Here is a 25818-nt window from a genome sequence, read left to right as displayed (position 1 = left end):
ACGTACTGATAGAGGCTACCATTAGCTGGCGAGATAATAAAAACAAATCATTTTTAGTGCTTACTGTTCTAAGTGCTTTGTGTATATTGATACATTTATTCCTCAAAATAACCCTAGAAACAGGTATTTTTGCTTCCTGCATTTTAGAGCTAAAGAAGGTGAATCACAGAGAGGCTAAGACCTTGTCCAAAGTCAGAAGTAGTTGGGTTGAGATTTGAACCAAGTAGTATAGGTTTAACCACTATATTATATTGACCTTAAAATATAAGATTTGAGGTCTTATATTCTTAAAGTGTTGTACTTGTCCTCCCAGCTGAATGTTTTAAAATATACAACTAACCTACTCCCTGAAAGGATTTGAGGTATTTCAATAAAATATGCAGGTACAAAGGGTATAGAATATATATCCCAAGGCTGGTAGAGTTACTGTAATGGAGCACTGACCTTGACTCTGAGTGTCTTGGCTGCCAGTAGATTATCAATTTTTCTTGGAATGATAAACCAAAACTTAGTTTATCTAGATAAATTTCTTTTCCTGGTGTTACATTTTTGAAGGCATTTCTTGTATTGGCTCTGGATATACAAAGAGGAAATATAGTGGGCAATGTCTTCATCGGTACAGGTTTGTGAAAATATTCTTCATGTGACCATTTCTCATGGGCATTCTTTGTGAAAACTGAAGGTGTAACATCAACATGTCTAAGCTGATTTAGCAAGGGCATTTCATCTTGAAGGTGGAGAGCGGGGAGGATGGGGAAGCCGCCGGTAACATAGCTTTCAGATCATCTAAGTCAGGTGTACTCGAGGTGTAGTCCATGGCTGTTCCTCCTAAAAGCGGGAGGGATAAGAAGGCTGAAGGTCCTTTGTCCCACTCCAATGGACCATGGTCACAGTCTAAGGGCCAGATATCTAATTGGGTAGGCCACCTGCAAGAATGGGTAGACTACCTTCCTCTATTTCGTGTCTGGAATGTCAGGGAGCTCTGGCAAGAAGGAGATGGTGGTCAAATAATGTTGGTCTTTGGGGAGGCCCTGGAGAGCAGATTGTTTCTGTTGCTAATTGAAGGGGCCAGGGTGCTGTGGATACTGCCTATGCAGATGGAAAAATCAGCCAAGTTACAGGAGAGGGGCCTGTTTTGTGTTCTGAACAGGACAGAGTCTCTGCAATAGTGAAGATACGTGCCTGGAGGCATCCTGCTTCCTAAGGAAAACATTTGAGCTCTTAGGGGGTCTCACATGGATCTTGCCACCCATAGCATGTAGGAGTGACATGCTTTCTGACCCCAAAACTGTGGAGTCCAAAAGTTTTTGACATTTGATAACTCATAGAACAGTAAATAATATGGTTACCAAATTATACAGCTCTCCTCGTGGTCTATGTCATAAAACGTGAAGTATTTTGCATGCTTCCAGGAGTAATAATGGTGTCCAGAAATGTCCTGGCCTATAATGAATTTGGTGCTTCGAAAAGTTCTATTATAGACAAAGGATTTACTTTCTCATTAAAAAATTAAATATAAGTTCCTTCCCCAGTAAACACTGAAATCACCTGCCCCGTGGGTTGCAGGTCAGGTGCTTTGGGTACACTTACAGGTGCCCCTACCTGGTCATGGTCTGCCATGAGCTCATGTGTTTGCTATTGTTTCTCATCAGTCAGCAGCTACACCTAACCATTTGACTTCAAGCTTCACTGGATGCTTACAAAGTTTTCCGTCCACCAACTGACAGCTTGTCTGTTAAATTTACCATCCGTTATCTTCTCAGGTGTCCTGTTGTAATCCGACCTTTGCACAGAGAGAGCCCAGTGTGGCCGTGGCCAGTGGACTGAATTCCACGGCCTTTGGGTTTTGTTACCTGGTTCAAGTGTAACCAGTAGATGATGCTAGATTTACTGCCTAAAAAGCGGGATGTGATTCCTGTGGCGGGTCCACCTCATCGTGGGGGGCACTCATCTTTTAATTTGATCTGAAGTCAGTGTGTTAATCTTATAGGCTGTCTTTGCATTTGCTGTTACTCTTGAAGTTTCCCTGTGTCTAAGGCACCATGAAGATGAGAAATGCTGGATCTTGTTAATGTTGTGACCACTTAAAATGTCTGGTGGTTCTTCCCTAGCTTTGTGCGGTAATTGATCCGGAATAACCTAGAGAGATGACTGTTGTGGACCAGCAGGATCACTGTGCCAGTCACTGGTGCCATATTCCCTTCTATGGTTGGTGCAGATAGACGGTTTCTAAGATTGTATGACATTTGCACATCACCCCATGAAATATCAGAATGAAGTTCAGTACAACCTCTGGTATTGGTTGCTATTGCTGTATAACAAATTACCACAAAGTTAGAGGCTTACAATAATAGACATTGACTATCTCCGTTTCCGTGCATCAGGAGTTCAGGTAGGGGGTAGCTGGGTTCCTTGCCGAGTAACTTACCAGGCTGAGATCAGGGCGTCAGCCAGCTGTGTTCTCGTGTGATATCCAGGGTCATTCTCCGAGGTTATTCAAGTTGTTGGCAAAATCCAATTCCTTGAGGTTGTAGGATTGGCACCCCCATTGTCTTGCTGGTTATTGGCCAGGGGTCACTCGCAGCTCCTACAGGCTGCCTGCTTCAAAGGATAATCTCACCCATGCTTCAGATCTCTCCCTGCAAGAAGAGCCTCATCCCTTTTAAAGTTCACCTGAGAAATCAGGCACCCCCAGGATGATCTCCTTTGACAGACTCAAATTCAACAGACTAAGGACCTTAATTATAACTGAAAAATCCCTTCACATTTGCCATATAATGTCCCCTAATCATGGGAGTGAAATCCCATGATTTTCACAATCCTGCCCACGCTCCGAGGGGAGGGGATTACCCTGGGTGTATACACTAGGGGGCACTCTCTCAAAACTACCTACCCACACTTCCCTCTTATGTTTGAAGTCCTCAGTTATCCCACTAAGTCCAGAAACTTACTTTTTTTATGGCTCTAGCTACATGCTGGAATTTTTAGAAGTATTTAAATCTTGGCATTTTTCTCTTATCTGCACCCACAATGTCCAAAGGGCACATGAGAGAGCTCAAAGAAATTTTGAAATGTTGATGCCTATTCTAAGGATCCTATTAGACAAATTGGAGCTATCTTTAGAAAAGTAGAGTGGAAACTTTTTCCTCACCATTGGTTATCACAACCCCAATGAATGCAAAAGCAATAACCCCAATTACCCTCCGTAAGTTGCTTCTGAGGCATTATTTTGGAGATTTCTGGTCAAGACATGTGTGTCTTAGCAATAGTAGCTAAAACAATAGCAATACATACTTTAAAACTGGGTAAGGATCTCTCTGTGGACATGAGAGAGAACTAAAGCTTGTAGCGTAAGGGGGGGCTGAAGTTACAGGTTCCAAGGCTGAAAACGTTGGTAGTGGTTGGGATTTGACTCCCCAAAAGATAATAGGGATTGCAAGCATCCCACAAATGGAGAGGTGCCACAGCCAAGCTCACAGCCTGAAACAGGGTTGGAATAGCGTTTACAAAGTCATGGGTGCCATCCTGGCTTGTCGCCCATATCAAGCTGCTACCCAGGGATGGAGAGAAGCAAGCCAGGCACAGCTTCTGTTACGTATAGCCAGAACATCCACCCAAGACTTTGCAGCACTAATAGGTTATTATCATAGGGCAAAGAAACGTATTTGAAAACAGAGCACTCACAGCAGTAGATGAGCTCTTGAAGGTTTATAAATTGCCTGTGGAAAACAAAGAAAGAAAATCACCACATATTCCATCTCAATTGATTCCGGCTCAGAAACCTCATGTTACCCCACGGTAATTCCGGTTGCAGACAGGAATGCAAAACACCTAGTCAGTAACAAAACACAGAGCTGTCAACTGAGCACCAGAAATAGAAACCAATACTTTTTTTAATTATTATTATTGTGTTATGTTAGTCACCATACATCACATCATTAGTCTTTGATGTAGTTGTCCCATCCTTCATTGTTTGCGTACAACACCCAGTGCTCCACGCAGAACGTGCCCTCTTTAATACCCATCACCAGGCTAACCCATCCCCCCACCCGAAACCTTCTTACACTTGTTGAAAAACTGCAGTCACAGTAGTTCGAGCTGTGCGGAGTTAGCAGGAGAGCGCTTGGAGAATTGAAACATTTGGAAGTTAGTTCTCTGGGAAAGAGCACTGGACCAGGAGTCATAAAGACCTGAGGCCTATCCTCACTGCTACTAATGTGTGATCACAGAGGATGGTGACTAACCAGCAACATCATGCACCTAACCTCTTTCAGACTCGGATTCCTTATTTGGAAAAGTGTGGGTGGGGGAAGTTGAGAAATTCTAAGATTCCTTCCAATTTCCGTAACATGATGATGATTCCATAGTCTGTGGCTATATATAGAAGGAAAAATATATTTATAAACCCCTGTGCTAAACGGGAAAATACAAAAAACTGATTGACTTTTTACTGCTCTGTATTTTTGTCTTTTGTCTTTTTGCCTCACTACTTTGACCCCAAGGTTAAGGGAAAATGAGAAAAAGTGACCTCCCCACTGCTTATATGAAATCAGAGTTCTCAGCCAACAACTATTTTTGGAGACACTGTAACTCTTGCATTAGCTTCATCCACAGCTACGCTGTCATCACATTCTAAGAAAACTTGATCACCTGCCGCCCCTGCCTTTCTTTGGGCAAGTTCATAAAATGAAATTAAAATGGTTATTATTTAAGATCCAGGCAGAAACCAGAATGGGAAAGGAAAATATAAAAAAAATTATTATTTTGATGATCATGTCGAAGTGATGCTGTAAGAACCAGATGTGGTTTCCCACCAGCGTCTTAGAGACTGACTTATTCCTAGACTATATTGCTAAGCTAAATGATAGATAACCTGACAATCAAAATGAAAGTTGACAATGCTGAAACATATACAAATATACCAACATAAAGATTCTATAGCAGAATAGAGCAATTTATTTCTAGATATTACAAAAGCCCTAAATGTTTACTTTTTTTTTTAATTCTAGTTTTGACAGTTTTATAAGTGTAAACACCCTATACAGGACTACCTGTGTAGGGGAGAGGTGTAGCTGATGTGTATATTTACCTTTTCAAAACTACCATTGTTTCCCTGTCCCACCCTCTTCCAAGTCACACAGTTTTTTTCCCTTCTGCACATTTTAATGAAACCCTTCTACCAGCACTGTCAGAAATAATGACAGCGTTTATTCCAGAGACTGGCAAACTTGTCAAAATCATACTGCAATGAGAACTCTTAAATGGGTAAATCACTATCGATATCACATGGATTCATTTTTGAAGGTGACATCGCTGATGATGTGAAAATTCTCAAGGATCAGGGTGCCTGGGTGGCTCAGTCATTAAGCGTCTGCCTTCAGCTCAGGTCATGATCGTGGGGTCCTGGGTTCAAGCCCCACATCAGGCTCCCTGCTCAGCAGGAAGCCTGCTTCTCCCTCTCCCACTCCCCCTGCTTGTGTTCCCTCTCTCACTGTGTCTCTCTCTGTCAAATAAATAAAATCTGTAAAAAAAAGAAAGAAGGAAAATTCTCAAGGATCACCAATACAAAAGATTATAGGATTATAGGTTATAGGTCTGTGCCTGGAGTTTGTTCACCATCACTTACAATCTATGAATAAGACCCAGGAGTTCATGAGTCTGTTTGATGGCCAGGCATATGCTATCAGTTCAGAGACACTTCTTGTCAGTTTTGAACCTAAAAAGAAGTGAGTATCTGATTACAGAGTGGACACGAACCGTCATTATGGAGAGGGAAGACTTTTCCAGAAGGAAGATTGAATGGCTCCTCTTTTCGCTGCACTGACGTTTACTTTAGTTGAGTGAAACAACATCATCTGTGTGTTTTTCTAAACAACTACTCGTCACAACTTTTTATGCTATCTTCAGTTCCTTGATAGAAGTCTGAGATGCGGCAAATATTTCTAAACTATCGTATTTCTCAAACCCTCACCCCCCAGAGTGGAAAGTGATGCAACTTTGAGAAGAGCAGTTAGCACTATCAGATTTGAAAAATGCACATACCTTCTAGCCCAGCACTTCTGTTGATCCTTTGCAAAAAGTCATCCATATATATAAAGATGTTCAATGTAGAATTCATTCAGCAAATACTTATTGTGCCAGGCACTATTCTAGGCACTTGAGATAAGGCAGCGAGCAGATGACACAAAGACCCTTTCACCCTAGTAGGGCTTATATACGAGTGAATGGAAGGAGACAGATGATAAACAGGACAAAGAGTGAACAGGAAAATGATAAAGAGGGCTAGAAAGTGGTAAGTCCCCAAAAATCGTAAAGTGGAGTCAGGAGTACAGGTAAGGTTTTAAAATGGTGGTGAGGGCTAGGCCTCGGGGAGGTGATATTTGAGCAAAGACCTGAAGGGGAGGGTGAGGGACTTCACCCGGCATCTGTGAAAACCTTGAAACACCCCAAGTATCCATCCACAGAGAAGGTTAAGATGTGATCTAGCCATTTGGAAGAATAATCTATGCAACCATTAAAAAGAATGAAGCAGATCAGTGTTCTAGATCAGATGCCCAGGAGAGACCCAAGCAGAGATTAGGGTGTGGGAGTCTCTCTGTGAAGTGCTCTCAGGAGGAAGCCTCGCAGGAGAATCAAAGGTTGGGAAGCAGAACTGGGCTGTGAGAGAAGCTGAACTATAATGCAGTTGTGTCTGAGGCTCCGCCTGCTCCCTAGGGATCTCGAGGGGGGGGGGGGGGGGGTTGTGGTCAGGATGACTCTTTTGAGTCATTAATGCGAAGAGCAGCATACATAGCCCCCACCACCACCTGCATGTGCTGAGACCTCCACTGTATATTTTGAAGTGGAAGAGGCCAGGTCCAGAACACTTATACGTATATGCTTTTTAAATTTTTTTATGCAAAGAATCACAAGAAACAAATAAAAGCTATTATCTTTAGAGGGAAATGGGGGGTTGGGGGGATGGCGAGGAAGGCAGAGCCAGAGTCTTTTAAGAGCGCCAAGCACTTTTCCTTTTGAAGGCCCTCTTATATCACAGTAAATATAATGAAACGTAGCCATGTGCCTCATTAAATATGTAATTTACATATAAGTGTGTAAGAGTTGAATTCATTTGAACTACAGTGGGCCAGTTGACCTAATATCACATTTTGAGTACATTTAAGTAAATATTGATTCATTTCTTTTTTTAACACTATTTTTTAATTTTATTTTATTATGTTATGTTAATCACCATACATTACATCATTAGTTTTTGATGTAGTGTTCCATGATTCATTGTTTGCATATAATTTTCCTTTTTGTCTTTTAGAAGCAACATTTTTTTTCAGGTCTTAAGTATTTCCATAGGGAACACCTGGGTGGCTCAGTAGGTTGAGTGTTTGACTCTTGATCTCAGCTCAGGTCATGATCTTATGGTCATGGGATCGAGCCCCGCCTCAGTCTCCATGCTCAGCCTGTAGTCCAGTCCGTTTGGGATTCTCTCTCCCTCTCCCTTTGCCCCTCCCCCACTCACACATTCTCTCTCTCTGTCTCTCTCTCTCTAAATAAATGGATAAAATCTTTAAAAAATAAAATAAAATAAAAATCAACCAACTGTATCAGGAAAGTGAGATTATAAGATTTTTTTAGTTTCTTTTTTACATATCCATTTTTTAAAGAAAATGAAATGAAAGAAACATTATATTAAAAATTAAAGTATTTGCAATGACATGGATGGAATTAGAGGATATTATGATAAGCAAAAGAAGTCAATCAGAGAAAGACAATTATATGATCTCACTCATATGTGGAATTTAAGAAACAAAACAGAGGATCATAGGAAGACGAAATCAGAGAGGGAAACAAACCATAAGAGACTCTTGATCATAGAAAATAAACTGAGGTTTCCTGGAGGGGAGTGGGGTGACAAGATGGGGTAACTGGATGATGGACGTTGGGGAGGGCATGTAATGTAATGAGCACTGGGTATTATATAAGACTGATGAATCACTGACCTCTACCTTTTGAAACCAATAATATATTATATGTTAATTAATTGAATTTAAATTAAAAAATAAAATAAAAATTAAAAAATAATTAAAAAATTAAAGTGGAGAGGGAGCCCTCTGGATGAGCTAGCTGGTGCCCTACTTATAGGTGCTTTACTGTAGGGGACCAGTAGAAAGTACTCCCAGCGCTAGCCAGTCATCCAGGGTGATACAGAGAAATTCTGTTGCTTCCCTAAGTTACCACTTGGCTAGAGAGACCCTCCCACCACCAACAAATTATTTTTTAATTTGTTTTGATCTTGGTGGACTCACAAAATAATGGCTTGGTGATATCGCAGTGCTTTTGGAGAAAAAAAAAATGAAACTGGATGTATAAGATAACACCACACCGTGTCTTAGGATCTGTGCCTGCACAGCATGGGGGTGATCCTAAAAACATCACATTATGCCGACCCAAGACCTGGCTAAAAGGGGCAGGATTAGAGAAAGTTTCCATTCCAGAGGTGACCTTCACCTTGCTATCTGGTCAAGGTAAGGTAAGTCAAGTAATTTTAGCCTAAGCCAGTGTTTTAAAAATAAGAAAGCTCCTGATCAAGGATCTGATTTCTAAGCAGTTATAGAAATGGGACTAAAATGACATTTTATCAACTGTAAATGGCATATAAATCTTTCTAAATATAACATAGCAACTAAGTGTGTAAATTCTAGGGTTAGGACTGGGTTCAGATCCTGTCTCTGCCCCTTATTGGCTTTGCGACCTTCAGCAAATGATTACATGTCACCAGATCTCCATTTTCTCCATTGTGAAATGGGAATAATAATATCCCTTACCTCATAATGAGAAGACTAAATGAGATAATTTACTAGACTAAAAATATTTAGTCCAATGCCTGGGACGTAGTAACTGTTCAATAAATGTTGGCCAGGACCAAGGGTTTCACGTATTTCTCCTGACCTTGTAGGACCCTGGGAGATCAATGTTATAATCCTCCTTTCAGGGAAGACACAACAGTAGAGACTCAGAGAGGTTAAGTAACTCGCAAAGATCACACAGCTAACAAATGACGGAACCCAAATTCCTCCACAAGCCTCCTAAGTTAAGGATGTTTCCCACTAGAGTATAGGTGAGAAATTAAACATTTAACATTTGCTTTAAAATGATACAGTTTCACAGCATTTGTACAACGTTCTTATCTTCTTTGCAATATTCACCTATTTCTGTACAATAAGTCAAGGCATAAAGGATAGCCTCCTTTTAGAGCCGTGGAATTTGGAGGAGTTTCATTTCTTTGAGGATATTTAGGATTTGTGATGATGTATAAAGAATCCATGAATGATACAGTAGAGTATTATTCGTATTTGTTGGGTGTTTTTTTTTTTTTTTTTCCCCCTGTTACTGGTAAAACCTAATGAATATCTCTGAGAATGAGTCACTCACAGTCAAAAGGCAACGACTCCATATTATTACTTCCTTATTCTGGGCACTAGGTGTCACACTAAGTAAAGTTTTAGAAGTTATTCTTCAAAGTAGGATGCGGCATTGTCTAAACCTTAGCTGTGAAGAACCATAGCTTTCTCTTTCTGGTAGAATGCAGTAAAGATGTACTTTAACAAAAGAATTCAGGAAAGAGAACTGTTCATCAGAAAATAAGTTGGAGCAAACTTAAATGTGTGCAACTTTTTGAATATCAGTTATACCTCAGTAAAGCTGTGTGTCTGTGTGTGTGTGTGTGTGTGTGTGAGAGAGAGAGAGAGAGAGGGAGAGAGAGGGAGAGAGGGGCTGGAGTAGCAGCATAGTATCATATGTACTAAACAGGCACATCCCATTTATATGAACACAAACATGGTATTTCCTTCCAGAAACAAAGTAACTTTTCTAGAGACAGTTAATGCAGACATACCCCTAATCATTTGTGTTCTGAGATGGCGAGAAGCTGTTTTTCCCTAGGAAAAGAATCACATGAAAGGAGCAAAGAAGGTGAAAGAGATCATGACAATGAGCTTCACTGAACCCTGCATGAAGGATGTGGAATCATCTTTCTTGTATGGCTTTCACAAAGAAGGTGTAGCAGATGCCTCCCAGCCTGCTCCAACTCATTTATTACTTTACTTTAAGCCCTCAGAAATTTCAATGAGAATCATGATTGTGATTTGGATATACAGTATTTCCTTTTGGAAAATATATGTTTTTAAAATATGGCAAGGAATATGGACTCGGTATGTAAATAAGTTCAATGATATCCTTTAACTTCAATGTGCTACTGGAATTCCAGTAAGTTTCCATTGAAATGCTTGGAATTTACCGGAAGCTAGAGAGGATGAATTTCAGCCTTAGTTTTAGCAGTTGCAGGGCATGTTTTTTTCCCAAGTAACTCAATAATAAGTTTGAACTATATCTGAGGAGCTGCACATGAATATAGACATATTTCTGTATGAAATTAATGTGGTAAACATTGTAAATAATATTTCTTAAGTTTCCCTGTTTTCTCAATAGTGTATAACAGGTGATTTCCACTGGATTTAATTAGTCCTCTGTTTGGTAAATATCAGTGCCCTGATTATGTTAAAATCACTCTGGGTGCCTGGGTGGCTCAGCTGTTAAGCATCTGCGTTCGGCTCAGGTCATGATCCCAGGGTCCTGGGATCGAGCCCCACATCGGGCTCCCTGCTCCAAGGGAAGCCTGTTTCTCTCCTACTCCCCCTGTTTGTGTTCCCTCTCTCCCTGTGTCTCTCTCTGTCAAATAAATAAATAAAATCTTTTTTTTTTTTAAAAGATCACTCTGATAAATAAAGTTACAACTGATAAAATACTCTTATTTGGGTTTGGGATTCATCCATGTCTTTCTCTTATTCAGGAGATGAATAATTGGTCATTTTGACAGCGCTTTCTAAGAGTAGGTGCTTCTCTTTGGTTCTCAAATCCTGCCATGATTTGGAACTTTTCCCCCACATATTAATATTGCTGCTGTCTTGGGTTTTACCAACCTGACATTGCCTGGGTTCCTAGTGAAATCGTCCCCTTTCTCCCTGCAGACTAAGGGGGAGGTGAGTGCTGAGACAGTGGCACACCAGGCTATTTCTCCTTCAAGAACCCAAACAGCCACTTAGGACTCGCAGTAGACTATTAATTTTTGCGTTCAGTTTGGGAACTTGAAAAAAGCTACAGCTCATCGTGGGGGCCTCTGAGGAGAAAAAAAAAAATTGCTCCAGAATAAAATGTAGACAAGACTATTTCTCTGCCAGGTGGGGGGGGGTTTGTTTGTGTGTGTGGCAGGGGTGCTGGGATGAGGAGGTCAGCTCTGTGTTTACCAAATAGTTCTCGAATATGCTCTGTGCTGGGCTGCAGAGAATGTGGATGTGCGGGCCCCGCTTGGATGCGGTAAAGCCAGTGTCCTTCATCCTGACTGTTAGTGCCTAGGACAACTGTCAGAGCCGTTGGGTGCCCCTCCTGGTTTTCTCACCGATTGGCCTTTTAATTTTGACCTATCAGCCCCAGACCTTGCACTCTCCGCCCCGAAATAAGGACGAACCCTTTGGGAGAACATGATGAGCCTCACCTGATTTCAGTTCAACAAATATGAATTGAGGGTCTGTGACAGGCTAGGCCTGTAAGGAATCCAAAAATGAATGATGCATGCCTGTTTTGAGGAGTTTAAAAAAGAGTAAAGAGGATCCGTCCACGCTGCTAACCGCCGCAGTCTCTTACAACCGGGGTGGACACCTACAGCTCACTACAGCTCTGGAACATGAGCTATTGAATTGGCAGACCAGGGGTTTCTATTGTTTTCCTGAACCATACTTTTATTTCCTGACAGGTCATGGATTGACAGCAGTCAAGGAAAAAGCAGGGGCCACCCTGCGGATTCATAGTGTAAATTCCAGCCCTGCTGAAGGGGCCCAACCTGATGCTGAAAATGGAGTCCCTCAGAGTGAGTGATGCATTTATTGGGGGGGCTTTTTGGACTTGGGCCGTATGTGCACAAATGGAAGCTTTCTAAGCTCAAATCAGCAGAATGAACTCTAAGAGGATGTTTTTCTCCCTACTAGCCCATGTGGCCACAGATCAGAGCTCTGGGGCAGAAAGCCCACCCACTTCTCCTGCATCCGGGTCTCGGGGCATGCTGTCAACCATCACCAACGTTGTTCAAAACACAGTGAGTCCTTAGCTGCTTCTCTGTTTTCCCTGTGTCTTCCAGCACCTCCTTTTGATATCTGTATTTACCAGTGACCCAGATACATTAGAGAAAAGATGGCCTCACTCATAACTTTCGATTATGGTTTTGTTATGCTTTTTCTCCTCCAGAGTAGGCGTAACCTTGGCACCAAAATAATAAGGGCAAAAGATGTATATTTTATGTTTAAAAGAAAAGAGCTGCTTAGAAGGAATATTTTCAGTCTGATGTAACAGTGTCCTTTCCAACAGCTGCAAGGACAGACCAGCCTCTGGCTGGGGGAAGAGAGAGGGCTCTTTCTTAGAGCTGAGACAGCTGTTTTTCCTAGATGGTCTGTGTTTCTTAACCTTCAATTTGAAAATGATAAAACCATTCAGATTTAAAAAAAAAAAAAAGATGCTGGTAGGGAACTGGGAACAACATCCCAAGATGTTTCTGAAGTGTTTCCAGATAACTAAGACCAACATTCTTCCCCCATCCCTACCTCCCAATTCCTACTCTCCTAAAATAACCCTCAGTTTATTCCCCCACCCCAGACCCCTTCCTGCCTCCTAAAGAAGTGTGTTATTGGCAACAACACACTGATGAATAATGAAAAAAGAGGGAGGCCCCCCCAACCGAGATGACACAACTAGCTGGTCTTCAGTGACGAGAAGAAAAGGTTTATTTTCTGCCATGTAAAACCAACCAGCTAGTTTTTCTAGAAATATAGTTGCTATCCAACTTATTCATTCATTCATTAAAAAAAAAAAAAAAAGGCGATCAGCCCTCACTGTGGGGCAGGAGCTATGCTAGATGCTGGGCATATGCTGACAAACAAGAGGGCAGAACATTCTGGAAGACAGAGACAACTCGACAGGCAAGTACAAAGCATTGTGGGAAGAAGAGAAGGTGAGGGTATCTTACCCAGACTCTGGGGTCCGGGCATGCCAGAATTAGAAAATGCCAGCTCTTCTCCTGGTGACTTGAGGCCCTGTAGACTAAGTAGGGTGAATGGGAAGCAGCAAATGTGTCTGAAGAGTCGGATAGCATCGCAAGTCCAGTATGTCTACAGTGAGGGGTGGGTAGGCTCGGGCGTGGGGAGGAGCTCCTTCAGTAGCCGTGGTTATGAGACTTGAGTTCCTCGTCTCCCTGAGACAATGCAGGGCACTCTGAGTTTGTCTTCAGCACCCCCATTTCTGGTCTGTGTTCGCTTCTACCTTCTGATACTTTCTTTTCCAAAGTTCCAGACACTCCCACCAGGTCCGCCCTTCATCGAAGTCCCTGTATCCTTCCTTCTCCCGTGTGATGTTTACCAAAGTAACCCCTCATAGGGTGTTAAAAGAAAATAAACCATATTAGGCAAAAATATACATTGCCGATATCCCCTAGTCCTTCCACAATATGTGTGTGTTAAAATGTGTTTTATACTGTGACTGTGGATTGGCTCCCAAATCTGAAAACAAAGTCTAAATGTCCAAGATGGAAATGACGACTAAAGTATATTCAGTGAAGTCTAATATTGCTAATGAAGCAATAATTAAGAAGATTAGAAAATGTATATAGGCAATAATATAATACTAAAATATAATGTATATAAATTCATGTAAGGTGGAAAAAACACAGATGTATGCATAGTGTAATTGCAGTTGTGGAGTGGGAGTGTTTGTATAGAAGTTGCAAAGAAATGTAAGCAGTTCTATTTATATGAACAGTTTATATGAGTAAAGCTTGGTTGTTTTAATCTTTCTCTTTTAAGGAAAACAATGGCTGACAAGAGGATTTGCAGAAGGGTAACTGCATGATCGGACAGTTTCTAAAGCCAGTGGTCTATGGAAATCAACCTGTCTTATTTCATGAATATACTAATTATAGGCGGTTATTAGTAGTTTCTGAAAGTATGCAAGAGCCATCTGACACGGCCTGGGGGTCCTACACTCCAAGGCTCTAGATTAAAGAATTCACTAAATTGGCAAGAGTATTTGACATCTTCATAGACTGCTTCACATAATTCTGTTACTTGGGTTAACATTCTTTCAAACAAAAACAGTAGTGGAATCACCTATTAATTTTATGTCTTAGATACATATCTTTTCCTACACACAGAACCAGCAAAATTCGTCCCAAATACGCTTTGGTTTTTCCCAAGCACCCTTTTTAAATAATATCATCTGTCCTACAAATTATATGACATATGCCCTTCCAAGGAAAAGAAAATAGGATGAAGTGGATATAAAGAAGACAGCTAATGAGAAAAAATTGTGACTTTTATTGATTTTAATATCTGAAAATGGTACCATCTAGGAGTTGCTGACTGCTGTGGAAAAGCAAAAGGCAAAAACTAATCTCATGCAATTGTTTCATTGGCAGGGTAAAAGTGTCTTAACGGGTGGTCTTGATGCTCTGGAATTCATCGGTAAGAAAACCATGAATGTCCTCGCGGAGAGTGACCCAGGCTTTAAGCGGACCAAGACACTCATGGAGAGAACCGTTTCCTTATCACAGGTGGGATTATACACGTTTGCAATGTTTTCTTTCAGTCTGTAAAGTAAATGCATTTTTATGTATCTTTTTTAATAGGTATTTTCAAGCACATGACTTAAATTCAAATGACATAAGATTAGTAGAGAATGAAAATTGAGTTTCTAATGCACCTCTTTCCCCAGCCACTTGGTTTCTCATGGGAGACAAACACTGTTAACAGCTTCTTGTGGATACTCTCAGAATTATCATATAGCTACACATACGGATACATACATGGAGATACATATATACTTTCTCAGACCACTGGTAGTATACCCACCACACTCTTTTGTACCTTGCTTTATTCACTTAATAATTTCTTGAAGATGATTACATCTTTGCCATTTGTCTTAGTCCACGCAAGCTGCTATAACCGAATACTATAGACTGGGCGTCTTACAAGCAACGAACACTGATTTCTCATAGCGCTGGAGGCTGGGAAGCCCAAAGTCAAAGGTGCTGGCAGATTCGGTGTCTGGTGGTGGCCCATTCCTGGTTCATAGACAGCTGTCTTCTTGCTGTGTCCTCACATAGTGGAAGAGGGAAGGAGCTCTGGGGGCTTTCTTTTATAAGGACACTAACCCCATTCATGAGGTCTCCACCCTTGACCTAATCCCCTCCCAAAGGCCCCACCTCCAAATACCATCACACCAGAGACTAGGTCTCAGCATGTGAATTTTGGGGATACACAAGTGTTCAGTTTATAACACTATTGTACGTATTCCAGCTCTACCACGTTCTAGCCGTATGACCTTGAACAGGTGACTTAACCCCTCTATGCCCTGGTTTACTCATCTGTACTGGGTATAACATCAGTACCTACCGATAGCTTTGATGTAAAGATTAAATGAGTTAGCATAGTACCCGGCTCTTAGCAAACACTCAGGAATGCCGGTTATTGTTGTTATTATTCTGTGTCCATATAATAGGTGGAAATGGCATTTCATTTGAATTTTAATTTACAGTGCTCTTACTATGGGCAAGGATGGGCTTCTCTTCTCACACTTCCAGTTTTAAAGTTTCCCAACCCTCCTTGAGAAATATGATACGAAGAATTGAATCTGTGGGCCACCTGGTAGAGCTCAGTTGGTAGAACATGCGACTCTTGATCTCGGGGTCATGAGTTCAAGCCCTCCATCGAGTGTAGAGCTTACTTAAAAAAAAAAAAAGAATTTAATCTGTGTTTTGCTTATTTATAGTAGTCAGGTAAATTAAAAATACTATTTATCTTATTTTCCAAGTATAGAACGCTAATACTGAACTTGCTCTCTTAGATGGCACGTGCCCAATTCATGCACCGCAGTGCAAGCTGGCTCCATGTCCCCTTCCTCCCTCACGGTCAGATATACCGGGTCTGTCTTTGCCCTCCTGAAATCAGGAGCGGCAGATACGGCCCCGGGTTTTGTAAATTTCATGGGCAGGACAAACATAGCTTCTCACAGCTCAGTACTAGGAAGCCACCGAGGAACTATTACTGACACCATGTGAGTGGCAGTTCCTGAAAAGCTTTGGTTTTAAGCTATTTCCCCTTGTCTCTTCCAGAGTAACCCTCATATAACCACTCTGCTATTATAGCTCGGGTTGGGACGTGGCAGGATCACCTAAACTACCACCCTACTGATCTTTAAAAAGAAAATAGAGGGACGCCTGGGTGGTTCAGTCAGTGAAGCATCTGCCATCAGCTCAGGTCATGATCTCAGGGTCCTGGGATCAAGCCCCCGTGTCTGGCTTCTTCCTCTGCCTCTGCGCCCCCAACTTGTGCTCTCTCTCTCTCTCTCTCTCTCACAAATAAATAAAATCTTTTTAAAAAAATCATTAAAAAAAGAAAATAGATTTATATTAATCAGGTAATTAATGCTAGATGTTGCAAAACAAAAGCAACACAGAAAAACCAACCCTCAAGGATCAGTGTGGCTAAGAACAGAAAAAAGTCTATCTTTTGCTCCTGTGATGTAAGCGTTCCTGTTCGGGGACTCTCCAGGCGGCTCTTTTCTGAGCCCGTATCCCGCGACTCTGCCGTCCTAAAACTCTTTACTTCTAGCCTCGTAGAGAGGGGAAGGTGAGATGGGGAAGGACCAGGTAGGACAACTTAGAACTTTACCCTCATTCCTTTGGCCAAAATTTACCACGCCTATCTATTACTTATCTGCCTAATTCAGCTCAGGGGGCTGGGAAATATAGTTTAGCCATGTGTCTAGGAGGAAAAGGATATTTGGTGAGCACGTAGGAATATTTTTGCCATGAGATTTCATATGTCTATAGAATTTCTAGATACATATAGAGACACATATATACATATATTGCATGTGTGTACATACAAGCATTCATATGTATACATATGTAAGTATATATGTAGGTATATGAATTTCATTCTGGTTAAGAAACTGATAATGTGGGGAAAATGTGACCAAGTACAGAAACTGGCTAATTCTACTCTTGTCTGAAATTTACACACCTCTAAAATGGAGAATTGGATCTGGTTAGGTTCCCAGATTACTGTAGGTTTGGGGCCACCTTCACAATTTTTATCAGCCTACTGCTAAAAAGTAAGGAGGAATGCTCATGGAAATATGTCACCCGAGAATCCACACTAGCCATCTGTAGTGTTTATTCTAATTACACATCAGAAAAGTGCAATGAGTATGGTACCCAACATTCGGGGGCACACTTGAGCACGGCACCCCTAATTCACATGGATCACCACAACACTACTGACTAACTTCCTGCCACACAGTAACTTTTCATTCATTCATTCATTCTTTCATTCCACAGACGCATTTTGAATGTCCCCTATGTGCCAGGCACTCTTCCAAGCACTTGAGATACATCAGTAGCCAAAATGGATAAAAATCCCTGCCCTTAAGGAGTTTCATTACAGTGAGGAGAGATAAACAAACCATCAACATTATCTAGTATTTTAAAAGATGATTGAGTGCTGTGGGAGAAAAAGAGCAGGAAGAAGGTATGTAGGAGTGAGGGGCAGGTTAGGTATTAAATTAGATTGTTGGGGGGGTGGCCTCATGGAGATGGATGATGACATTTGAGCAAATAATTTAAGATGAGGGGCTTGACCATGCTGAAATCTGAGTGAAGCACATTCCATGCAGAAAGAGCAGGTCGTGCAAAGGCCCTGGGGCAGGAGTGTCTAGTATGGACAAAGAACAAGGATGCTACATGGTGGGAAAGGAGTGAGCCGGGAGGAGAACTGTTGCAGATGAGGCTAGATTACTAATGCGGAGCAGGTCATGGCAGATCCTGGAGGGCATTTGTAGAGACTTCAGGTTGTACTGTTAGTGAAATGGGGAAAACGTTACAGCATTTCGAAAAGAGGAGTGACGAGATCTGCCTGTAACAGGAGCACTCTAGTCACTGTGTTGAAAACAGACTGGGTATGGGGAGGGCTGAGGGCAGGGAGACCAGGTAGAGTGTGTACCAGTGCAGACTGTCCCGGGAACAGAGGCCAAGATGGCCTTAACATGCGAGGATTTTATTAGGGGAAATGCTGAGCGAGAAAGTGGAGCCGGGAGGCAAGACAGCTGGGAGGGCTGTCAGACCAAGATGCACGTCTGACCCCAGGGATTGGGAGAGGGAGGAAGATGGGGTGAAAGCGTCCTAGGCTGCTGTGTCCTCTGAGGAAAGGCGGGCAGAGCCCTGGGACAGTCCTTCAGCTGATCTCCCGGGACAGGTCTCCCCAGTGTCCCTGCCACACCGGTGATTCATCACGGGAGGCGTGGATTGCAAAGTACGGCTTCCGGGGCCCTTGGTCACTGACGCTGCAACTCTCACTGCCTCCTCAGGGGGCAAGTGCTGTTACCTAAGCAGGAGGACGTGGGGGCTCAGTGTGGAGCCCTGGAAGGGGGCGGTGAATGCTGATTCCAGGGATATTCTGAAGGTCAACCCAGATTTCCTGATGGAGGGAACGTGGGGTGAGAGATAAGGAGGCAGCAAGAGCGACTCCACGGGTGTTGGCATGAACAGCTCAAAGGATGAAGCTGCTGTCCATTGACATAGGGAAATCTGTTGGGTTTTTCCTAATTCACACTAAGTAACTATAGAAGCCCAAAATGTTCCTACACACACTCCCTGAACTTCTCCCGTGTTCTATCCCCGCGGCACGGGGTGGTTTCCGGACCCACAGACGCAAGTCTCCAGAGCTACCCTTCTGTCGGGAAGAAGACTCCCACGCCACAACCACTCATTGCTGTTTCAGACCATCTCCTTTTCCTTTCCAGGTGGAAAATAGACCGACATCCTCTGGGAAGCCAGTTCTTCTTTAAGCAACTTTAATTTCTCTCTATCTTCTGAGTGAATCCGAATCACTCCAGAGCGACCTGCCCCATGGCCCCTCCATTTCATCCCTTCCCCTCTGTTCCAAAGCACAAAGTTAGAGAAAGAAGTGGCTCTCGGGAAAGGAAGCAGTTTTGGTGTTACTTGGTTGTTTTGTTTTACCACCGCGGAGCCAAGAAGATCAGTGAGAATAGTTGGGTTTTATTGTAAGTGTTAAAAAAATCCCCAGTGATCATTTGATGAAGTTGTTTTGAAAACTTTAAAATTCAGAGCTCGTGCATATGTAGTCTTACAGACAGACAGAGGGGAGAATTCTGTTGGAAGCCCAGTGAGTTTTTGGCTAATGGCCTCAAGAACCCAGAAGGAGAAGGAGCTTGACTGTTTGATTAACACCCAGTAAAAACCACAGTCGTTCTTCCATGACCTTTCCCTTGTGAACTTGTGGCAGCCACTGTGTCTATGGTGCTTTCCAGAGATACTAAAGAACCCTATAAACATAATGCCCAGGAAACTTAATAAGGAATCAAATAAAAGATGCTTGGAATCACAGAAAGCAAGTGCAGGAAATTGGGAGTGACTGAGGCACTCGTGTTCCTTTTCTCTTTACGTAAGCAACAAAAAATAACTGGAGAAAAATGATCAACATGGAGAGGAGCTCCATTCCCAGTCATACTTCTCAGGAATTGATCAGCTGATATTCATATTTATACTGAGTATCTGACAAGGAACGCATTATGAGTTTATATTTTATGAATTTTTTTCATCGAAGATGGTTAAACCACACACATAAAATTTTTAAAATAACGTAACTCCGATCAAAGCAGACCAACCTGTGGCTACTCTGAGGTCTGGCTGGGTGCAGAAGTTGCAATGAACCCTATCACAACAGATTACACTTTCCCGGTGTACATCAATTTGCTCACTATAGAAAATTTGGGTGTTTCGGAAAATAAGAAAATTAATCACACACACGGAAAACACTTCAGCAGAAACCGCTGTTCGTTCGGCTTCTGTTTTGCTTCTTTCCAATCCTCTTGCCGGGGGTAGAATTTTTGCTTTGTTGTGTATGTAGCGAACATGTAAGATTCGAAGGGTAATATTGTGTAAAAACTGTCAGTAGAATCAATGAAAGAATCATTTTGTTAGAAATGCCCAAGTGACACAAAGACAAAGCTAGTCCTCATCTCTCCCTACATCATGCAGAGGAAATGAGACTTTCAAGCCCACATCCAGGGCACAAACCTTGTGTGTTTCTGCAGATGTTAAGGGAAGCCAGGGAGAAAGAGAAGGAGAGACTGGCCCAGCAGCTGACGGCCGAGAGGACTGCCCACTATGGGATGCTGTTTGATGAGTATCAAGGTTTGTCGCACCTGGAAGCTCTGGAAATTCTATCCAACGAAAGCGAAAGCAAGGTATGTCTGCCCTGGTCGCTTAAAATACCACGGTCACTAATGTGTTTTCCTACACACGAAAGAAACTGCAAAGTCTGCCATTAAAATATCTCATTTTTAGGGCCTCATTAGTACTGGGCTAAGGTCACAAATATTCTACAGCCTGATGACCTCCTCATGTGCCATCTTACTTCCTCTCTGTCCTGTGCTAAGCTATTACCCTGCCCCAGCCCCAAGAGGGCCAGCAAAACAACAGTCCTCACGGCCCCCAGCTCCGGGGACAGAAGGCTGCTCAGAAACTTGGCTGTCAGGTTCCTGGCCCTGTGCCTCCCTTTGGCGATGTAGCACCCAGACCAGGGGTGCCCTACCAGGCCGGGCTGCCACTCCCACCCTGTGAAAACAAAGCAGCTGAGGTTTCTTCCAGACTGCAGGGTTTCAGTGTGGTTGTAGGGGTTATACAGTGGTTTATTCACCCATTTGTTAAAATGCCTGGGCCACCAAAGGCAGGATCATCATACTGAGAGTTAAAGTTCTATTTGCGAATGTTCCTGAACAGAAACCTGGGAATTACCTGCCAGCCCCGCACATTCGCATTCCCCCACGGGAATCTCAGGAAGCAAAACAGAAATAGCAGACATCAGCAGGGTTTGGAGATTTTTTTTTTTTTTTTTAAAAGGATCTATGCGGGAGGGTTATTGAGCCAATAGTCCTATAGCCCTTTTATAGTCACTCTTCTAAGCAGTTTAAACCTATTGATGCATTTAATTGTACGTACAGCTCTTTCGTGTGAAAGTCAGGCTGACTGTACTCCGGGGTGTATTTCCGGTGGATCCCACAGGGCAGCACCCTCGGAACCTCCTGGGAGAGGCTCTGGGTCATCTCAGTAACGCTGGCTGGAGAGAAGCAGGCCCTCCGATGCGAAGAGGGGGTTGGAAGTGAGCTTTAGAACGGAGAAGTGATTCTTGACTCTCTCTCGGCCACATCCTCTAAGTTAGGACTCTGAGGGGGTTGAGACATTCCTGATGCCCACCTAGATGGGGAAAAATGGCCTCTGCTGGGTAACAGGCCACGAAGAACCAAAGAGGATGGAAATGCCCCTCCCTCCAGGTGCTCCAGTTACATGTTACTATCTGTATTTATTTCCTCCTGTTGTTCTCCATGAGCCATCACGGAGAGTCTTCTGGTGAAACTGTGAAAGGGTGATTTTTTTAAAAAAAGCAAAATCGTGCCTCATATACAGATACAAAATGAACATGAATTAAATAATTTATTTAACCCCCTTATTACATGAAGGAACCAAGCAAATGTTGTAACTGGTTCAAGGGAAAAAGCCAACACCCACATTTGTATGGAGTAAAGCAGTTTTGAAATGAACGTGCAAATGGGCATGAACCTGTTTCTCCCACAGGAGGGGAGGTTGGCCCTCTGCTAGACAATCTATTCACCTGTCTCTAGACAAGAATTATTTTGCACTGTTATCAGCAAGCTACAATCTAAAGAGCTGTGAAATTGCTCCCGTAGACTCAGAATCAAATAATCTGGTAATGTATGCTCTAGAAAATGCAGTTTTCCACGGCAGCACAAGTTGTTCCTATAAAAGCTGGGTTTTGAATCAGCCATTACGTGATCAAATACCACTCAGTAGCTGTATGATTTTGGACCCATCTCACTTCAATCTATCTATGAAATGGGAATAACAATAATAAAACCTACCTCGTAGGAGTATTAAAAGAATTAAACGAGATAATCCATGTGAAGCCAGTTGCAGCTCGCTTAATACATAAGTACTCAATAAATGTTAGCTGCCTTTTTATACATGTATTTATATGCATATATGTCGACATTTTATTTTTACATGTATTTTTATGTTATATGTGTGTGTTATTATTAAAAACGTGACAGGGATGCTTGACCCTTAAGGTTATCATGGTGTAGAGAGAGTCTACTCTGGTGGGTTTCATTGCAGGTCTCAGCTGTGAGAGTCCCAGGTCCCTAGAAAAGAGCCCCAAAGGACCGATGTTGCTAGGAAGGGGATTTGGTCCCTGGAGGAAATGCAAACATTTCCCTCTGTTTGCGCACTGCTCCTATAAGCTCTGCTTTCTCCCTGCCCCCCCCCCCGCCCCGCCTCGCCTAGAGATTTTTTTTTTTTTTAAGATTTTATTTATTTACTTGACAGAGAAGGACACAGCGAGAGAGGGAACACAAGCAGGGGGAGTGGGAGAGGGAGAAGCAGGCTTCCCGCCGAGCAGGGAGCCCAATGGGGGGGCTCGATCCCAGGACCCTGGGATCATGACCTGAGCCAAAGGCAGAAGCTTAACGACTGAGCCACCCAGGTGCGCCGTCCCCCCCCCCCCCCCCCCCCCCCCGCCTAGAGATTTTTATAGTAGTACTCAGGGTAAGGAATGCAGAATGTTTTCATGGATTAGTATCGATAGTTACTGGGTGCTGTAATAAACAAATCCTAAAAACATATGGGTCAAAATCAGTAGGAGTTGTCCTCATTTGTATAATAGTCCAAGATGGGAGTGCCTGGTCATCAGGCAGCTTTCCTGCTTTAGGGATTCAGCGGCCAGACTCTGTCCATCTTAGGGCAGACCCATCCTGATGTTCACAGGCCTCTGGCAAGAATACAAATGTCAGATTTAGCAAATGAAAACACAAGATGACAAGTGAAACTTCAACTTTTGATAAACAATGGATACTTTTTTAGTATAAATATGTCCTGTGCAATATTTGGGACATACCCTCATACTAAGAAAATATTATTTATTTAGAATTCAAATTTAACTAGACCTCGTATACATACCAAATATTTAAAAGTTAAAGGACTTTTGGGGCACTTGGGTGGCTCAGTCAGTTAAGCGTCTGCCTTCGACTCAGGTCGTGATCCCGGGGTCCTGCGATCGAGCCCCACGTTGGGCTCCCAGCTCGGCGGGGAGCCTGCTTCTCCCTCTCCCACTCCCCCTGCTTGTGCTCATGTGCTGTCAAATAAATAAAATCTCAAAAAAAAAAAGTTAAAGGACTTTTGAAACAAACTGTTGAAGAAAATATATTCTGTCATCCTACCTCAACAAACATACTTTTATAACAACTTTGAAAACCAGGTTCCCATTCAGAATTCTCAAATCCCTCCCGGGTCCCACCACCCCCCTGCCTGCTCTCGTCCGTTTATTTCCAGCTATCTCTCCCTTCAAGAAGCTTTCTGTGCACATGTGAGCGTGCCCTGGTTCAAGCTGTACCTGCTGCCCTCCAAACAGCTAAGAGGTGGATGGTCCCAGCACAAGGAGCACAGCCTGGAAAGAGATCCATACAGGCTGTGGAAGGGAAGCTTTAGTAACTTTAGTACCTAGAGAGTGGTCTGGAAGGGGGAGTCTGGGCTCTGTGTGGGCACACCCCTTTGGCCCTGTGGACTCCCCTGGGTCTGAGTATTGGCTGTCACCATCCTCTAGGGCCTCCTTGTCGTCTTTATGCTACCAGCATAAAGACAGAGAGTGTAGAGCATACACTCCCATTTTTAGAAAAATATTTATTTTTAGAGAGAAAGAGCATGAGCAGGAAGGGCAGAGGGAGAGGAAGTGAGAACCCCAAGCAGGCTCCCCACCCACGGAGCCTGTCATGGGGCTCGATTTCACAACCCTGAGATCATGACCTAAGCCAAAACCAAGAATCGGATGCTCAAACGATGCACCACCCAGGTGCCCCCACTCCCATTTTTTAAGAGCTTTGACCCAGAAATGATACACATCACCTCTGTTGACATTTCGTTGGCTAAAACTTTGACACATTGCACAGAAATATAAGGAATTACTATCATGACTATTCTATTAGATTGATTCTAGGATGGCAACAGGCATGGCAACGTGGTATACTATAAATCTTAAGAAAAAAACCTGATAATTTTTATTGCTATTATACTCAATAGCTAACAAAAACAGTAAACAAGAATCTTCAAAATGCACCCCACACTCCCTTTCAGGAAAAAGATTGACAAGGCAGACTGTCTACCCTTGTGTTTCCAACAACACTTTGCACAGTGCCAAGCATATAGTCAGCATTCTATGAATATTTATTGAGGAGTGCATGATTATTTATTACTAGATTGAAGTAAAGATTCATTGCTCATCACCTTGGCATAATGGAAAGAACGAGGAGGAAGCAAAAGCATGCTTTATACCCAAAGCATAAAACCCAGTGCCTTCCCTCCCAGAGGCTGGCTACCCTCCAGGAGCCATGGGGAAACCATAATGTCTCACACGTGTGTATACATTTTCACTCGTGTTGTGCTCAAGCCCATGGATTCAATAATTACCTTTTAATTTTACTCTTAGAAAACTGCTGTTTAGAAGATATATCTAAAGTGTAGGAATCTGCTGTGGGTCTGTCTAGGACCCTGAGGCCTAGTCATGAGTGTATGAGCTGGAAAAAAGGCTCTGAAAAGGTTAGAGCAAAAAGGCGTGCTGGCAGCCATCATGCAGGGTGCATTTCCTTCCACCTGCCGAACTCTCTAGCTAATGAGTTTTGTGTTCATGACTTCCTGCTGAGCTTCTCCCCAGCCTCCTTGCCAATTGCATTATGCCCTGGTGATATGCATTATGATTTTTAGGAAAATGGTGCCCTGGCATCCTTGATGCTCTCTCTGACTCTCACTTATCCTGGCCTGTGAATCTACTACCATAATGAATATTAAAACACATTCATTCCAAAGGCATTGTGGCGTTTCTACGGGCTTTCCCTCCAGAGCAAGTGTTTGACCTGCAGACTGAAAACATGAAAACCTTACTACTTTATATCCTTACTTCATTTTTTTTTTTAAGAAACCATTCGCTCATTTATTTAACAATAGTGATTGAGTAGCTTCCATTATGTCGCACTCTACTTTCGGCCTATATTTTATTATTTTTTTCTTTTTCTTTTCTTTTTTTTAAAGATTTTATTTATTTATTTGACAGAGAATTAGCGAGAGCAGGAACACAAGCAGGGGGAGTGGGAGAGGGAGAAGCAGGCTTCCCACTGAGCAGGGAGCCCGATGCAGAGCTCAGCTCGATCCCAGGACCCTGGGATCATGACCTGAGCCGAAGGCAGACGCTTAACAACTGAGCCACCCAGGTGGCCCGTCTCTTTCTTTTTTAAATTCAATTAGCCAACCTATAGTACATCATTAGTTTCAGATGTAGAGGTCAGTAATTCATCAGTTGCATATAACACCCAGTGCTCATCACATCACGTGCGCTCCTTCATGCCCATTGCCCAGTTACCCCATCCCCCCACCCACCTCCCCCCTACTTCATTTTTTACATGGTTCTCCATGCACTTTGGCCATTTTGGAAATTCAAATCAGTCTTCAGATTTGCAGAGGATGACTGGCCATGTGTGCAGGTAATTTTCAAGTGTTTACCCAGGACAGGTTCAAAAGAGGGCCTCTGAAGACAATGAGCAGGGAGGATATCAGTTCAAGCATCATCCTCTGTGAACTCTCCC

The 25818-nt window shown here is 42.7% G+C and overlaps 1 protein-coding gene across 4 annotated transcripts in view; it reads left to right on the top strand.

Moving 5' to 3' along the window:
- FAM114A1 (family with sequence similarity 114 member A1) overlaps positions 1-25818 on the top strand; it is a 79773-nt gene that overhangs the window by 31278 nt on the left and 22677 nt on the right. For all 4 annotated transcript variants that reach the window (XM_028126730.2, XM_028126746.2, XM_028126741.2 and 1 more), the window contains 4 exons: positions 11804-11917; positions 12036-12142; positions 14510-14644; positions 20209-20361. In XM_028126730.2, the coding sequence (XP_027982531.1) occupies positions 11804-11917; positions 12036-12142; positions 14510-14644; positions 20209-20361 (509 nt within the window). The remainder of the gene's footprint in view (positions 1-11803; positions 11918-12035; positions 12143-14509; positions 14645-20208; positions 20362-25818) is intronic.

The sequence above is a fragment of the Eumetopias jubatus genome, unplaced genomic scaffold, assembly GCF_037043125.1.
Source record: "Eumetopias jubatus isolate StellerSeaLion01/CBP00866 unplaced genomic scaffold, mEumJub1_p1.0 scaffold_2, whole genome shotgun sequence".
Lineage (NCBI taxonomy): Eukaryota > Metazoa > Chordata > Mammalia > Carnivora > Otariidae > Eumetopias > Eumetopias jubatus.
Note: the sequence above shows the minus strand (reverse complement) of the source record. Positions and strands in the feature narration are given on the sequence as shown.